General features: G+C 40.9%; 4 protein-coding genes across 4 annotated transcripts; all 4 read right to left on the bottom strand.

The window, feature by feature from the left end:
- Positions 1–217: 217 nt before the first annotated feature.
- On the bottom strand, positions 218–1,190 carry LOC124342470. Its single transcript, XM_046795468.1, has 4 exons — positions 1,084–1,190; positions 878–1,000; positions 637–788; positions 218–566 (listed from the first exon to the last, which is right to left on the bottom strand). Exons 1-4 carry the CDS (start codon positions 1,087–1,089, stop codon positions 290–292), a joined length of 558 nt encoding a protein of 185 aa, XP_046651424.1. The 5' UTR covers positions 1,090–1,190; the 3' UTR covers positions 218–289.
- Positions 1,191–4,239: 3,049 nt separating this feature from the next.
- LOC124326769 (nucleoporin Nup188-like) lies at positions 4,240–9,623 on the bottom strand. Its single transcript, XM_046785600.1, has 9 exons — positions 9,520–9,623; positions 8,716–9,456; positions 8,441–8,660; positions 8,095–8,379; positions 7,770–8,024; positions 7,271–7,694; positions 5,061–7,209; positions 4,865–5,001; positions 4,240–4,801 (listed from the first exon to the last, which is right to left on the bottom strand). Exons 1-5 carry the CDS (start codon positions 9,531–9,533, stop codon positions 7,866–7,868), a joined length of 1,419 nt encoding a protein of 472 aa, XP_046641556.1. The 5' UTR covers positions 9,534–9,623; the 3' UTR covers positions 4,240–4,801; positions 4,865–5,001; positions 5,061–7,209; positions 7,271–7,694; positions 7,770–7,865.
- LOC124340561 (nucleoporin NUP188-like) lies at positions 4,354–7,862 on the bottom strand. The gene is made up of 6 exons (XM_046793170.1): positions 7,770–7,862; positions 7,271–7,609; positions 5,732–7,209; positions 5,061–5,676; positions 4,865–5,001; positions 4,354–4,801 (listed from the first exon to the last, which is right to left on the bottom strand). Exons 1-6 carry the CDS (start codon positions 7,860–7,862, stop codon positions 4,354–4,356), a joined length of 3,111 nt encoding a protein of 1,036 aa, XP_046649126.1.
- A 5,257-nt stretch (positions 9,624–14,880) lies between the features above and the next one.
- Positions 14,881–15,853, bottom strand: LOC124342464. The gene is made up of 4 exons (XM_046795461.1): positions 15,747–15,853; positions 15,541–15,663; positions 15,300–15,451; positions 14,881–15,229 (listed from the first exon to the last, which is right to left on the bottom strand). Exons 1-4 carry the CDS (start codon positions 15,750–15,752, stop codon positions 14,953–14,955), a joined length of 558 nt encoding a protein of 185 aa, XP_046651417.1. The 5' UTR covers positions 15,753–15,853; the 3' UTR covers positions 14,881–14,952.
- Between the last annotated feature and the right edge of the window lie 434 nt (positions 15,854–16,287).

The raw sequence follows: 16,287 nt of genomic DNA, 5'->3' as shown, positions 1-16,287 counted from the left end.
CGACGAGCGGATGTGATCATTATAACAATCCCGACAAAGAGGGCTTCCCTCCTTGGACCAACAACGTTATGCGTGTCATTAAAATTGGTCATCATCAGTTCTATCGAAGCAAATAATTTTTTGAGTGTCCAGAACATTTATTATTATTTGCAATGATTTATTTAGTTATTGTTTTATTAAATTTGCCTGTTATCTATTCCAACTACCTATACGTGCGCTTCTCATCAATATTCACTGTGAAATAAACTTTAGAATTTAAGTTCGTGTGCTGATGGTCAGCATAACTTAACTATTCATCAGTTAAAGCCTCTATGCCAGAAAAAGGGCGCTTATTATTCCTCTGACGACAGCAGCAATGATGAGTAAATAATTCGATAAGAAAAGCGACAATGGACATTATCAGTCCGACGCCAAGCAACAGAAAGGCGCCAGAAAGGTAATCGAATGTCAACTTCTCGTTTTTCGATGATGGTTTCGTCGAAATCGGAGCTGAGCAGCGGTTTTTCTGTGGCCAGTAGAAATGTTCCAAATAATCTAACATTCCCGATTGCTTTAGCCACACGATTCTTATTGGAAATCGAACAAAAAATAAATAATCGTTCCCCTTTATGAGTGCGATCGCCCTAATATACTTACTCGTGACTTAAGAAATGATTCAAGACATGACTATTTTTTGGAATTCCGAAACTGATGGTAAGCTCGTCGAATGATTTTTCTGCCATATACAACCGACACTTTCCATTTGTTTTCATATCTTCTCGGATCAGTACCAGATTAGATGATTTGAACTGTATAACAAAAGTTCGGATTAAGCACAAGCTAAATAAATTGCTGTGCGGTTACGAAACAATTTAATTGAATTAAAAAAGAATGTTACCTGGCCTAAAACCTTTTTTTGATTCATCACCAAATCTGTTATGTCGTCTAGCGTCTCTAACGAATTTTCCGGATTCTTTCGTAAAATGTTGCCAATCTTAGCAAAGGGACCTTTATTTGCTTCCTGGTTGGATGCATTTTGATTCTTTAATGAATTTCGATTCGTTCTCGAATTTTATAAGAACAGCGTATAATTCAATTTCTTACGATCATGTTAGCCCAGATGCTGCTGTACTTTTTAACCACGAAAGCATATTCCGAACTTGCCGTAAGATCATCCAGAGAGCTTACTACAGATTTATATTTTGGAGTCATTAAGAACGATTTAATGCCTATAAAATAAACCGGAGTCAGTCTATTATAAAATTATTTTACGAAATTATATTTAAAAAAAAGCTTTTATGTTATTACTTTGGTTATATGAGTTGGAAAGGACGATGGCACTGAGGCACCAACCAGCAACTAAAATACGAAAAGCTACACCAAATCCAGGGGGCACTTGATATCCAGCTATGGTGACCAGGTATAATTTAAAAAAACGTGAAAATAAAACTTGCAGTATAATATTCAGGCGATAGCAAAGGGAAGCTTACGGTTAACCAAGACGCTCAATAGAAACATCAAATTGTCGGAAATTCTTCCCCTTCTTCGAGCCATTTCACGCCTTCCATCAAATTGGTTGGAGGGAGTAAACCAACGAGCCTTAATGTATCCGGACCAAGACAACATGTACGCACTGACTATTAGACTGACGGCAATCAATATCCACACCTGTAATGCAAAACAGGAAGACATTAATGATTTTTCTCATTTTTGAGATTATAGTTAGCTGACCTTGTATTCAAAGGGAGCAAGAATACTAGCTAAAGTGCTGTCCTTTTTCGGATAGGGAATAAGCAAGTTGATGGGTTCGTTTTCAAAGGGAAAAGTGAAATCAATCGCATGGGAACGTGACAATGTCACACCCAACCCAGTAGCTATAAAGTCGATTTCCTAAAAGAAAATCAGGATCGCCATCAGCAATTTTCAGAATTGATGAGTAAAATCATATTATATAATATGTACGCCTCTCATTATCATTCCGATCAGACCGTTGCAGGCATTGTTAATACAAAAGCCGGTATTGTCGCTAGAAGACTCGATATACTCAAACCTGAGTGGACCCATTAATCGATTATTAGTTAGGCTATTTGTAGTCCTAAACACCCCGGAGAGTTTAATTCAACGCACACACTTACGTAAACTTAAATTTACCCGCCAGAAATAAAACGATTTGATGAACAAATCCGTCAACTTCATTAACTGTACCATTTTCATTATGTTTTATTGTGATGTAGGGCGGAATCTTCAAATTTAGAAATCAATTTGAGCATAATACAGAAAATCAATTTCAGTATTATTACTTATTAGTCCTCTAATCGAATATTAAGACCTCTGTCGTACCAATCCTGAAATGTTTCCCAAACACTAAATCTAAATGTGTCTCGAAATCCATGACTGCATGTGAGCCTGAAACGTGAAAATTTCAAATGTAAACTCGTTAAAATAATTTTGTATAAACCTAGTATATACGACAAGAAAACGCGCTATTTACTGCTGGCTATATAGGTTACGCTGCTGAAATCATTTGAAAATATGAATACAAGACTGTTTAAACAAACCAAAAAATTACCTTGAATCCATAGATTGAAAAGAACAACAATTGAAAAATTCAAAATTAAAGAGAGACCAGCAAGTCCAGCAATCATGTCAGGTATAGTGATTTACTACTGCTTTCCGTGAAAACTTACAGATGTAGCTACTAGGACAACGAAGCGAAGCAATATTGTGAGACAAACAGCCTGATTCCTTGTCTTTTATAATAAATGCCGACGGGGGCTTGTACACGTTCTCTAACCTATGAGAAACAGGGTATCAAAGAAATTATCAAAGAAATTACGATAAGTGGATGCCTCATTTGAGCGCATTAGCCCCTACACGGTAATTTACTTGTGCTAAGTGGCAGCAAGTTTGGCGACATAGTCCCGTTTGATATTCGTGTCAGACAAAACACGCAACTCACAGTCGTTAAGTTGTCAATCATTCGACAATAATTGCATGACTACTGCTTTCTTGTTTGTTTTTTGGCAACGTTACTCATATGTTAACGCTAAACACATCGGATTTTCGTTGGCAGTTAAAATTTGTTTTTATTTCTTGGGGGACAGCAGATTTCCAATAGCCAATAACACGGCGTTACATACAATTATCGAAATAAAATAAAAATGTACGTGCTTATTATACGTGCTTATTATTAAATATAACCTCGGGTAAGTCTAGACGGCGTTCATGGTCGCGGGCAATGGCGCAGCAGCTTCTTTATGAAAAAATGATTTCAAAATGAAATGACTCTTTTCCCCATTTCTTTCTTATCGTATGGATTCATTTTAAGATATACAGTGGATTATCTAGTTTGAGTAGTTTGTTCCAATACGTCCAATGAAAAACACGAGTGCGCATATCTTTGGTTTTCTATAATTAATGATTAATTTTGCAAAACACAGATATGTCAGATTTGGTTCAGTACCGGTTCAACGATTCCAGACTGAAAGAGTACATGCCACGGACGGCCCGGATGCAAATCGACATCATCGACTGGCTTGCAATTCGCTACAACTTCACGTAAAATGATAATCACTTATAGTATTTGAAAGAAAAGCAATCATCTTTCATTGATTTCATTGAAGTTATTATGAAGCACAGGATGAAGCAAAGTATTTGCTTTCATCAGAATGTTACTGACCTTTGGTGAACAATTCCAAATGGACAATATAAGACCAATTCGTGAACTTGATCACAAATCAGATCAATCTCAAGGCTATTAAAGAGTAGTTAAAGGATCACGGTTCGTTCCTTAATCCAATCCTTTATATCTATAAAAAAAATTTTTCATTAACTGTTTAATAAAAAGACTTGGGAAATTTTTTAGAAGCTTCTCAAAAAATGAAAAACAAAACCAATAGATAAACAATGTAAATTCAACTAAAATTTGTCTGAAAAAGACGTTTACATTGAAAATTTTACATGCCTGCATTAAAATTAACTACAAATTCAAAAAACTTACAACTAACATTTTCAGCACAAAATGTCAGAAACTCGCAAAAAACGAAATAATCGAGTAGTGATTCTAGTGAAGTGAAACTGTCAGTCACTGCCAAAATTTTATCCGATCTCTGTTTAAAAATACGTTGCAATAATTAATTTGACCATTTAAAATATTTTGACCTCCTCTTCTCAAAAAAGAATTTGAAACTTGTTCATAAAAACTGCCATGTTATTGGACCACATACTGAATGCCAAATTGTGTAGGTTGATTCTTAGCACTTGAATAAGATAATTTTATTAAATGTCCTCATATTGTACCCGAAACTTCAAAAGTTTAATAATCGTGCTTTAAATACATTGATGAGTTGATGGCTTATTCATTATTAGTGCAAATTATTTAAAGATTCGCTGAACGATATGCCCAACTAGTTTAAGAAAACTCTGATGAACCGTTGACGAAACTGGTCGAGGGGTGGTAGAGGCGACAGCTGGGGAAGGGAGAAAGGGACCTCTTTGCGCTTGCCTTCTTATAGATTCAACAAAACTGCCCAGCTCGGCACCAAGCTCTCGTTTAAGTAATTGTTTTTCTTGAGCGCAGAGTCGTGGGTCCAGGATGTACAACAGAGCTTGTGATAGGAGGAGTGACAACGACTGTTCCAGAACCATAGTTAAATGATTTCGCTGATTCGGCTGTTGATCCGGTTTGGATAGTATCCTTAAGGTATGAGAAGCAACAGCATTTAGGGTGCCAAAGCTCAGTGAGGGAGAAGCCTCAAGATGATCCAACGATGGCGTGCTGAAGCTAGGACTTAAATGTCGTTCCCATTTCGCTACGTCGATCCTATTGAGCAATATAAATCAAATCAATAAATAATTTCTTGTTAGAGTTATTCTATTATTTTACCCGTCTTCTGTCAAAAGGGCAGCAAGTGGGGGATTGTAGCAGTTGAGCATGGCCAATCCTTGAGAAACTAATTCCAAGAGTTGGGATTGCAATTCCATGACAGCAGGAGAAGGTTGAGTTGCTTCACTGTCTTTCCCCTAGAAAAATGAATCATTAAAATAATCATTTGGATGAAAAGAATTATGAAAATACGTACATCGACAAAACTAGTGCCCATTATAGGACTGAGGGATCCAGCTCGGATTAAGTGGGCGATGCCATAGTAAACAGCTGAAGAAGCAGCTTGTAAAACTCCCTGCATGGAACCGGAATGCTGCAACCGCCAAGTTTGCTGGAAAACAGACAACTGTCGAAGTAGCGCCATGACATCGATGGCGAGGAGAAGATCGTCTTTACTCTGATGGCGAAGTTTTAGTAGTATGTTTGTGATGGGCTGTTGGTGGACACCAGCCAATGTCAGCGCTTGCTCAAGAAAAAAATGCCGTTGTCGACCTAACACAGTGGTGCACAATTGCAATCCTAATCGGTACACGGTAGGTTGAGCTTCGTAAATGGCTTCTAACGGCAGCCAAAGAGTTTGATCCAGTTGAAGCTGTGTCAAGACTGCACTGCCAGTGTCTGTTCTAGCCCCGTCGAGAAGGACTGCCAAAGCAGTTTCGGCCACTTCCCAGCCCCGTCGATGATGTATGCAAAACTGGATGGTAGATATTAACGACTGGAGCAGAAACGTCTCTTGCATGGCGGACAAGTCTTGGGCAGCCGGGAGCAATTCGGTTAACAGAGATAGGCACAAGGCTGTAATACAGGTAGCTCTGGAATTGGGATTGTTGATTTCGGTAAGCAACAACTTGGGTAGTTGAATAAGACATGATTGAACACAAAGAGACACAGCGCATCCACGTAGATAATTCTTTGTCGGTATCGGTTTCACTTCGCAAACGTAAGGCGGAGACGGCACTCGTCAAAACGGCCACTTGAAATCGAGCTGGAAACGAGGTTAATTCTTTTTCAGCTACAACGACCAACAGTCGGCCAAGTCCAGATAGCATTTGACTGTTGCTTTTCTTCTCAACTAACTGCAGCATCCAGTTCAATTCGGCTAATTTACCTAACAGGGGAGAATGGTGGCCGCTCTCGGCCCGTCCAGTAAGGGACTCGAGTACATCAGTGGAGATTTTGGCACGAGTACCAACTTCGGTTGCTGGGCCGTAATGGGCAAGCATTACTAGAAAGTCCGACCATCCAGATAAGAGAAAATCCAAGCTCGTTTTATCTTTTCCGGCAGGTGATGAAGACGAAGGTAAACTGTTAAGCACCAAATCAGACCAATCTGTCAAATGGGAGGGCAGTTGATTGAGGACCGTCTGCAATTCAGCATTAACTTTCTTTCCACACGTGTTGTAGAGTTCAATAGCCAAAATTTGGAAAAGAAGGGCTATCCGCTTCAATTCCGGATCCTTATCGGAAGTAAGGAGGGGTAGACAAAGTTGTGGCCAGAAATTCGGTTGTTCCTTGAAGTACTCGATAGCCGGGGAGCATCGCTGAAACCAGAATTGGTGTACAAGTTCTAAAGCTTCTAATTCCTTCGACTCCAACAAAAGGCGAGTGACGGCTCTAAAGCACCGGTCATCCCCGTTGACCAACATATGCATCAATCCTGGTTGGGAGGCAACAGAGTCGGTCATCAAGCGGAGAATGTTGCGTATTAGTCCGGCATCTTCCAAATTCGATTCGAGGGAATCCAGCCAAGTATTGCGTATGAGGGAGGCATCATGCCCAAGGCAGGCCAGCAAAGAGACGTTTTTCCAGCGATTAGCGCATGATTTTAACACTTTCAGTGCTAGTGTGGCCAATCGCAGGTCAAAGCGGTAAAAGATGTAATGAGCTAATACGGTGGTAAAGTGTTGTCCAGCGCTACTTGGGCTAGATAGTAGGGTCTCTAAAGGCGACATCCTTCCAGCGGCTTCACGATCGTTGAGTAGCACGTTGAGAATGGAGAGTGACAGGCGAATGTGGCGTAGTAGTACCTGTCCGTGTCCTTCACGGTCTTCCCAATCCGTTTGCTTAATCAACTGCATTTCGGCCAGCGCTGAACCAAACGCCGCTATCGTCACAACGCTTTCCGCCTCTCCTCTCGGTGAATCCAGCAAGATGTGGGCGCACATCTGGCGCACCTGATTCGACGAATCCGTTTGCAAGAGGAGATGGAGCCAGTTGAGTGAGATGCCAATCATCAAGTCTCGTTGTCCTAAACTGACATATTGTCTAGTCAGCAAGAATGGTAGAACTTCTCGGAGAATGAACAAATTGCAAGGCACAGCAACTCTCTCATCTGTCAAATCCGCCTACAATGGTAATAAAAATTAATTCGGTTGAATTAAAATGATAATGACTGCAGAATTTTACCTGGATGAAAGCCGAGGTTAATTTCACGAAGGCGGCAGTCAAAGGGTAATATCCTTGGGAACACTCAACTCCGGCCAATACGGTGCCAATCACGCCAGGCAAGATTTCACTGCCGGTAACAACGGATGGCAACTGACGGTCAACTGAAGGAAGTACGGAAGTGCTGAATAATTTCCCCGCCACATCCGAAGCGTTTGATTTTTTAACAGCGGCGGCGAGGCATTTAAGGGAATTGGCCAACAGCTCGTGGGTGGCAATGGAGAGTGGACCAAAACGTTCGACTAACGAGAGGATGAGTTGTCTGAACTTGCTAGCGTATATTGGTGCCAGATTATCCAGCTGAGGAAAACAGCTCCAAGAAGCTCAAAACTTGTTGAACTCGTGTTATCGTGTCAAATTTAACGGCCGACAACCCGAAAGATGCCTTCGATTGAAAAATTTAGTTACTTCAGCATGTGTCATTTTTCCTCGCAAGATAAAAAAATGTTTCTCGATTCACCTGTTGGAGCAGCATCTGAATTTCAGTAAGGGCAACTTCGTAGAAGTTGACCTTCACTTGCCAGCGGATGTATTTGCCATCGACACTGCCCATTGCTCAGCGTGGTAATAGCACTTCTTTGCATCCAACATTTTTGTAAGGGTAATGCGTTTGGAGCAAGACGACTACACCTGCAGTAGTCCATTTTAACGATGAATCGGGTATGTTTTCAATCGGTTCCATAAAATTGGGAAGCTCTTGGATCTCTCGACAAATCTACAAATGAATAATTGATGTCATTTAAAAATAAGTAATTTTTTATTTAATTTGGTAAATAAAGTCAAACCTTGATTTTATTCTCGTTTGAATAATGAGCGGCGGCTTTGGAAAGTTCCAACAAAGCAACCATTTCTAAAGGGAACTGGCTCACTGTTTCGCTCCAAACAAAATTTAGTCCTTGATCGGGTGTCCAGAAATTTTCGGCAGCACGAGAACTTCCACGAAGTACACTACAGGTTGCTGAACGCAAATCCGCTTGGCTAGCCAGCCTTTCCGTGTCGAAACTACTGACTAATACTGCAAGGAGATTGTTCAAAGTTCGACAAACTGCCTCACGTAGAGTGGATTCGCCCTGGAAGATTTTAAACAAATTTAAAAAAGATTCACACTGATAGATCGACGGAGAATTATACCTGGAAAATGGTGTCGTTTCCGATATCAGCAATTATTTTTAACGCCCTCTGCTCAATTGCTTTTTCGCCAAACTGCTGAAATTTAGACCCACTGATAGGGGTTTCCGACGTATAATGATTTAGCATCCAAGCAAGGAGCAGTGGAGAGTACTCTGCAATATTAGATATTCTTTCCAATTCCTCTTCAATTGCTGTATTCTTCGGTCTGAAAGCTTGAAAACTGAAGAAAAGTCAAAATGAGGCAAAATATATTTACTGAGTAAAATGGAACTTACTTATCTTTCGACTGAACAACTTTCACCAAAAGTGTAGCTTGCATGTGCCAAACACTATGAAAACTTTCTTCCATATCACAAGAGAGTTTGCCACAAGTTGACAGGATTTCTAAAAAGTCTTCGGCATCTAGGCTGTGAATCTCTGAATAGTGCATCAAGCACTGGAGGACTAAAAGAATTTCTTGTGAATGTGAACTCCACCACAATTTAATCATTGCTGGTGTGACAAGTCCAGACTGCTGAGGAGGATTGCTTTTACTGAGCATCTTCAGTTGAGTCAGGAGAGATTTCTTCAATTCACCTTTACTGTTGTAAGCTTCTAGAAACCCTTCAATAATGTTGGAGTATGGATGTGTGTTGTGAGCTTTTTTTATAAGAAACTCTATGCAATGCAGAAGGTAGAGCCTTTCTTTCTGATAAAACTGACAGAGTTCAGCTAAAAGTCCAGGATGAATATGCTTGTTTTTTAAGAGACTTTCAAACTGGTCTGCAGTTCCACGATACTCATTTTTTCTGTAGCTGTCTAGTAATTCAGATGTATCTTCTGCTTTCAATTGAATGGCTTGGCCAAGAACAGTGGAAAACGTATTGGTGGCGAGACTAGAATCTTCACCTCTCGCCCTGAAGTGTTGCAACCCAGAAATGAGCCAGTCTTTAGCACCTTCAACAAATGGGCCAACAACATCAAGTGATGAAGGTTGGTTGGTACCAGACAAAATAGACCATAACGTTTTCATGTGCCTAAGAGAGAACCGGGAAATGAGTAAGCATTAAGCATAAAGATACAAACGTAATATCACATACTTGCTCTTTTCCATTTCTAGAAGAGATTGATCGTGTATATTTCGTGTTCAGAACTCAGAAAAAACTTTACTTATCATATGGTTTTCTTTGTGATTCAAATCTTAACAAACGACGGATTCAACGACTACACACTGGAACAGTTGAACACACTTTCAAAAACGCGTCGTCTGCAGGGGGCCCGTCTGCAGGTGGACTATTCATAATTTTCCATCTATTCGGTCTTTTATTGTTCTTTTTATAATTATGCCCTAAGTATTAATTGCTCGACATTGATTGAACAATGTAACTAAAAACAAGTAGAATAAGAGTATCTAAACTAATTAGCATTGCTCGATACGAAATAAATACAAATTTAAAAAAATGTGAACACGGAAGTACTTGCAAATCCAACTGGTTTGTTGAAAAAGTACATAAGCATTTCTAACCAACTATACAAATCATATTTGTTCTAGAAGTTTCAGTAAAATTTCAAGTTATTTCTGAAAATCGTATTCTGACTGTTCCTTACGATCGAAAAGAGGCAAGTTTCATCGTCTTGAGAATGGGTTTCCTTGGTTCGATAAAGCGCATTTTGCGTCTTGGAAGTCGAAATCGATATGATTTACTTAAGAAGGAGAAGATCCGTTCCTCTTGTGTTCTTTTAAGTTTTGCAAATACAAAAGATACACTTTCATCGTCGACTTATGGATTCGAGCTTACTGGATCAGTTTTGGACGTCGCTCTTCCACTTGAAAGTGGTGGAATCGAGCTTACTGGATCAGTTTTGGACGTCGCTCTTCCACTTGAAAATGGTGGAATCGAGCTTGCTGGATCAGTTTTGGACGTCGCTCTTCCACTTGAAAATGGTGGAATCGAGCTTACTGGATCGGCTTTGGATTTCTCTCTTCCACTTGAAACTGGTGGAATCGAGCTTACTGGATCAGTTTTGGACGTCGCTCTTCCACTTGAAAGTGGTGGAATCGAGCTTACTGGATCAGTTTTGGACGTCGCTCTTCCACTTGAAAATGGTGGAATCGAGTTTTTAGGTCCAGCTTTGGATTTCGTCGCTCTTTCACTTGAAAATGGTGGAATCGAGCTTACTGGATCAGTTTTGGACGTCGCTCTTTCACTTGAAAATGGTGGAATCGAGCTTGCTGGATCGGCTTTGGACGTCGCTCTTCCACTTGAAACTGGTGGAATCGAGCTTACTGGATCAGTTTTGGACGTCGCTCTTCCACTTGAAAGTGGTGGAATCGAGCTTACTGGATCAGTTTTGGACGTCGCTCTTCCACTTGAAAGTGGTGGAATCGAGCTTACTGGATCAGTTTTGGACGTCGCTCTTCCACTTGAAAGTGGTGGAATCGAGCTTACTGGATCAGTTTTGGACGTCGCTCTTCCACTTGAAAGTGGTGGAATCGAGTTTTTAGGTCCAGCTTTGGATTTCGTCGCTCTTTCACTTGAAAATGGTGGAATCGAGCTTGCTGGATCGGCTTTGGACGTCGCTCTTCCACTTGAAACTGGTGGAATCGAGCTTACTGGATCAGTTTTGGACGTCGCTCTTTCACTTGAAAATGGTGGAATCGAGCTTGCTGGATCGGCTTTGGACGTCGCTCTTCCACTTGAAACTGGTGGAATCGAGCTTACTGGATCAGTTTTGGACGTCGCTCTTCCACTTGAAAGTGGTGGAATCGAGCTTACTGGATCAGTTTTGGACGTCGCTCTTCCACTTGAAAGTGGTGGAATCGAGCTTACTGGATCAGTTTTGGACGTCGCTCTTCCACTTGAAAGTGGTGGAATCGAGTTTTTAGGTCCAGCTTTGGATTTCGTCGCTCTTTCACTTGAAAGTGGTGGAATCGAGCTTACTGGATCAGTTTTGGACGTCGCTCTTCCACTTGAAAATGGTGGAATCGAGTTTATAGGTCCAGCTTTGGATTTCGTCGCTCTTCCACTTGAAAGTGGTGGAATCGAGCTTACTGGATCAGTTTTGGACGTCGCTCTTCCACTTGAAAATGGTGGAATCGAGTTTTTAGGTCCAGCTTTGGATTTCGTCGCTCTTTCACTTGAAAATGGTGGAATCGAGCTTACTGGATCAGTTTTGGACGTCGCTCTTCCACTTGAAAGTGGTGGAATCGAGCTTACTGGATCAGTTTTGGACGTCGCTCTTCCACTTGAAAGTGGTGGAATCGAGCTTGCTGGATCAGTTTTGGACGTCGCTCTTCCACTTGAAAATGGTGGAATCGAGCTTACTGGATCAGTTTTGGACGTCGCTCTTCCACTTGAAAGTGGTGGAATCGAGTTTTTAGGTCCAGCTTTGGATTTCGTCGCTCTTTCACTTGAAAATGGTGGAATCGAGCTTACTGGATCAGTTTTGGACGTCGCTCTTTCACTTGAAAATGGTGGAATCGAGCTTGCTGGATCGGCTTTGGACGTCGCTCTTCCACTTGAAAATGGTGGAATCGAGTTTTTAGGTCCAGCTTTGGATTTCGTCGCTCTTTCACTTGAAAATGGTGGAATCGAGCTTACTGGATCAGTTTTGGACGTCGCTCTTTCACTTGAAAATGGTGGAATCGAGCTTGCTGGATCGGCTTTGGACGTCGCTCTTCCACTTGAAACTGGTGGAATCGAGCTTACTGGATCAGTTTTGGACGTCGCTCTTCCACTTGAAAGTGGTGGAATCGAGTTTTTAGGTCCAGCTTTGGATTTCGTCGCTCTTTCACTTGAAAGTGGTGGAATCGAGCTTACTGGATCAGTTTTGGACGTCGCTCTTCCACTTGAAAGTGGTGGAATCGAGCTTACTGGATCAGTTTTGGACGTCGCTCTTCCACTTGAAAGTGGTGGAATCGAGCTTACTGGATCAGTTTTGCACGTCGCTCTTCCACTTGAAAGTGGTGGAATCGAGTTTTTAGGTCCAGCTTTGGATTTCGTCGCTCTTTCACTTGAAAATGGTGGAATCGAGCTTGCTGGATCGGCTTTGGATTTCTCTCTTCCACTTGAAACTGGTGGAATCGAGTTTTTAGGTCCAGCTTTGGATTTCGTCGCTCTTCCACTTGAAAGTGGTGGAATCGAGCTTACTGGATCAGTTTTGGACGTCGCTCTTCCACTTGAAAATGGTGGAATCGAGTTTATAGGTCCAGCTTTGGATTTCGTCGCTCTTCCACTTGAAAGTGGTGGAATCGAGCTTACTGGATCAGTTTTGGACGTCGCTCTACCACTTGAAAGTGGTGGAATCGAGCTTGCTAAATCTTTAGACGTGTCTCTCTCATCAATTCTGTCATCACCAGGCGGTTTCGAAAATACGGTAAATTCCCTTACAGAAGATGAAATTAGGGCAGCAAAGAAAAAGGCCAAAAAGGCCAAAAAGAACTTAGATTTAGCTGCCAGGAGACGGGAAAAGAGGCGAGTAGAGAAATTCCAAAAGTCTTTACTGTCTGAATTGCCAACCGCCAACCCGGGCGAAGGGATTGATGTCATTTCGACGATTGAAGATTTTCTATCTGTTCCGTCGTCTGTTCCCGCATTGCCGGAGATCGTAGCAGACTCAGACACGGTTAGTAGTATACCTGACGTTTATGGAGAATCAATTCCGGCCACTTGCATCGAGCCTGATGATATGGACGTCCCTAACGGACAAGTAATGCCGTCGGCTACCGAATCAAGAGAGGTTCATTCCCGACTCTCACCGTCTGAAATTGCGCAAGAAAGCTCGTCATATTACTCCCACCAAATGAACGAGCACAACTTGGAATATGTTCACCTGTACGACTTGCCTTACTCAGCGACAGGTGAACAAATCGTTTCATTCTTTGAAAGTCTAGTTGGGCCCGTGTATTCCTTGAGCATGGTTTTGGATGAAAACCGTCTCTACACGGGTGAGGCATTACTTCTCTTCCGCAATGCGGGCGACGCTTCCAGAGCGATGTTCTTCTTCCGTTACGGGTGTACAATTCAAGGACGCAGAATTAAAATGAAGCTGAAGTTTGCTGCTAATGGATTGCAGCTGCATCCATGCGATCTAGCCTCAGACGGTAAACCCATTTATTACTTGCAGCTGTAGGTGCCAGGGAGCTCGAGGTTCTACCCTGGAAGAAATGGATTGAAAATTGTTTTTCTTTATTCTGTGATATTTCTAAATAAACGGGTTTTGCCCGCTAAACGCAACCAGTTTCTGTTCTGAAATGATTTAACTATATATTTATAGCAATAACTTTTCTTTACTCGATAAGTAAACAAAAAAAAACATGCAAAGACAAACAAATAATAATTATTAAGGGAATCAACTCAACTTAAAAACTTGTCATCGGTTCTCATTACTGATTTTAAAACTTTGAGCTGTAGGCCTATTAGCGCCTTGACCTTTTCTAGCTACATCAGAAACAGCGCTAATAAGTTGATCTCCAGGTTGTCCATCCATTCTCGCCTACCATCGCTTCTTGTCTTAAATCAATAGCTCGAGGCTTGGACGAATTCGAAGACTGCTGGGTAGGCTATAAATTTCTTGATGGAGCAAAATTTGCACTCAAAGGTTTTCTCTCCCGAGTGTAGGGCTATGCCACGATGTTTATCGATGTTTCGGATGTTTATTCAGATTCCCACTACTGGTGAATGTCCGGTCACAAAAATCAGTCAAATCACCCTGCTGATAATATAGGGACGAGGATTTTGCTATTTGAAAAAAGCGCCAAATGGTATTCCGCGTCAACCGAAAAGCGACTGCGACAATTATATATCATTCAAATTAATAAATATTATGTACCGACTGTTAATACACACTTGTACATACTAAATTTCAATTAATGTTGTTTTTCGTCGGTGTTTTAAATATGACGACAACGTCTGGTCTCGTTCTTAACAAAGCGGTAACAAAGATTCATGGGACTACCAAATCTTGCATAAGACCGTCTTTGCCCAACCTAGGGGTGAACCGGAACTTGGACAGCGGGCAGTCGCTTGGGTTGTAATTTAATAAGAACCGTGCTGATCAAAACCGTGGATATTGGGGAGGTAAGACGCTCGCTGGCGTTTGTCTCCATCCCGCTCAGTTTGAGTGTTGGAATCCCGATAGACGTCATCTCATTGACGAGGGCATCCGGAATGAGCCGGGCTGCCTTTAGACGCATTGATGCTTGGCTACCTTCCGCTACCTTCTGTTTATTTAAGCCAAGACCCGACGAGCGGATGTGATCATTATAACAATCCCGACAAAGAGGGCTTCCCTCCTTGGACCAACAACGTTATGCGTGTCATTAAAATTGGTCATCATCAGTTCTATCGAAGCAAATAATTTTTTGAGTGTCCAGAACATTTATTATTATTTGCAATGATTTATTTAGTTATTGTTTTATTAAATTTGCCTGTTATCTATTCCAACTACCTATACGTGCGCTTCTCATCAATATTCACTGTGAAATAAACTTTAGAATTTAAGTTCGTGTGCTGATGGTCAGCATAACTTAACTATTCATCAGTTAAAGCCTCTATGCCAGAAAAAGGGCGCTTATTATTCCTCTGACGACAGCAGCAATGATGAGTAAATAATTCGATAAGAAAAGCGACAATGGACATTATCAGTCCGACGCCAAGCAACAGAAAGGCGCCAGAAAGGTAATCGAATGTCAACTTCTCGTTTTTCGATGATGGTTTCGTCGAAATCGGAGCTGAGCAGCGGTTTTTCTGTGGCCAGTAGAAATGTTCCAAATAATCTAACATTCCCGATTGCTTTAGCCACACGATTCTTATTGGAAATCGAACAAAAAATAAATAATCGTTCCCCTTTATGAGTGCGATCGCCCTAATATACTTACTCGTGACTTAAGAAATGATTCAAGACATGACTATTTTTTGGAATTCCGAAACTGATGGTAAGCTCGTCGAATGATTTTTCTGCCATATACAACCGACACTTTCCATTTGTTTTCATATCTTCTCGGATCAGTACCAGATTAGATGATTTGAACTGTATAACAAAAGTTCGGATTAAGCACAAGCTAAATAAATTGCTGTGCGGTTACGAAACAATTTAATTGAATTAAAAAAGAATGTTACCTGGCCTAAAACCTTTTTTTGATTCATCACCAAATCTGTTATGTCGTCTAGCGTCTCTAACGAATTTTCCGGATTCTTTCGTAAAATGTTGCCAATCTTAGCAAAGGGACCTTTATTTGCTTCCTGGTTGGATGCATTTTGATTCTTTAATGAATTTCGATTCGTTCTCGAATTTTATAAGAACAGCGTATAATTCAATTTCTTACGATCATGTTAGCCCAGATGCTGCTGTACTTTTTAACCACGAAAGCATATTCCGAACTTGCCGTAAGATCATCCAGAGAGCTTACTACAGATTTATATTTTGGAGTCATTAAGAACGATTTAATGCCTATAAAATAAACCGGAGTCAGTCTATTATAAAATTATTTTACGAAATTATATTTAAAAAAAAGCTTTTATGTTATTACTTTGGTTATATGAGTTGGAAAGGACGATGGCACTGAGGCACCAACCAGCAACTAAAATACGAAAAGCTACACCAAATCCAGGGGGCACTTGATATCCAGCTATGGTGACCAGGTATAATTTAAAAAAACGTGAAAATAAAACTTGCAGTATAATATTCAGGCGATAGCAAAGGGAAGCTTACGGTTAACCAAGACGCTCAATAGAAACATCAAATTGTCGGAAATTCTTCCCCTTCTTCGAGCCATTTCACGCCTTCCATCAAATTGGTTGGAGGGAGTAAACCAACGAGCCTTAATGTATCCGGACCAAGACAACATGTACGCACTGACTATTAGA

Source organism: Daphnia pulicaria, chromosome 1, assembly GCF_021234035.1.
Source record: "Daphnia pulicaria isolate SC F1-1A chromosome 1, SC_F0-13Bv2, whole genome shotgun sequence".
NCBI classification, from domain to species: domain Eukaryota; kingdom Metazoa; phylum Arthropoda; class Branchiopoda; order Diplostraca; family Daphniidae; genus Daphnia; species Daphnia pulicaria.
This window is presented reverse-complemented; position numbering and strand designations above follow the sequence as displayed.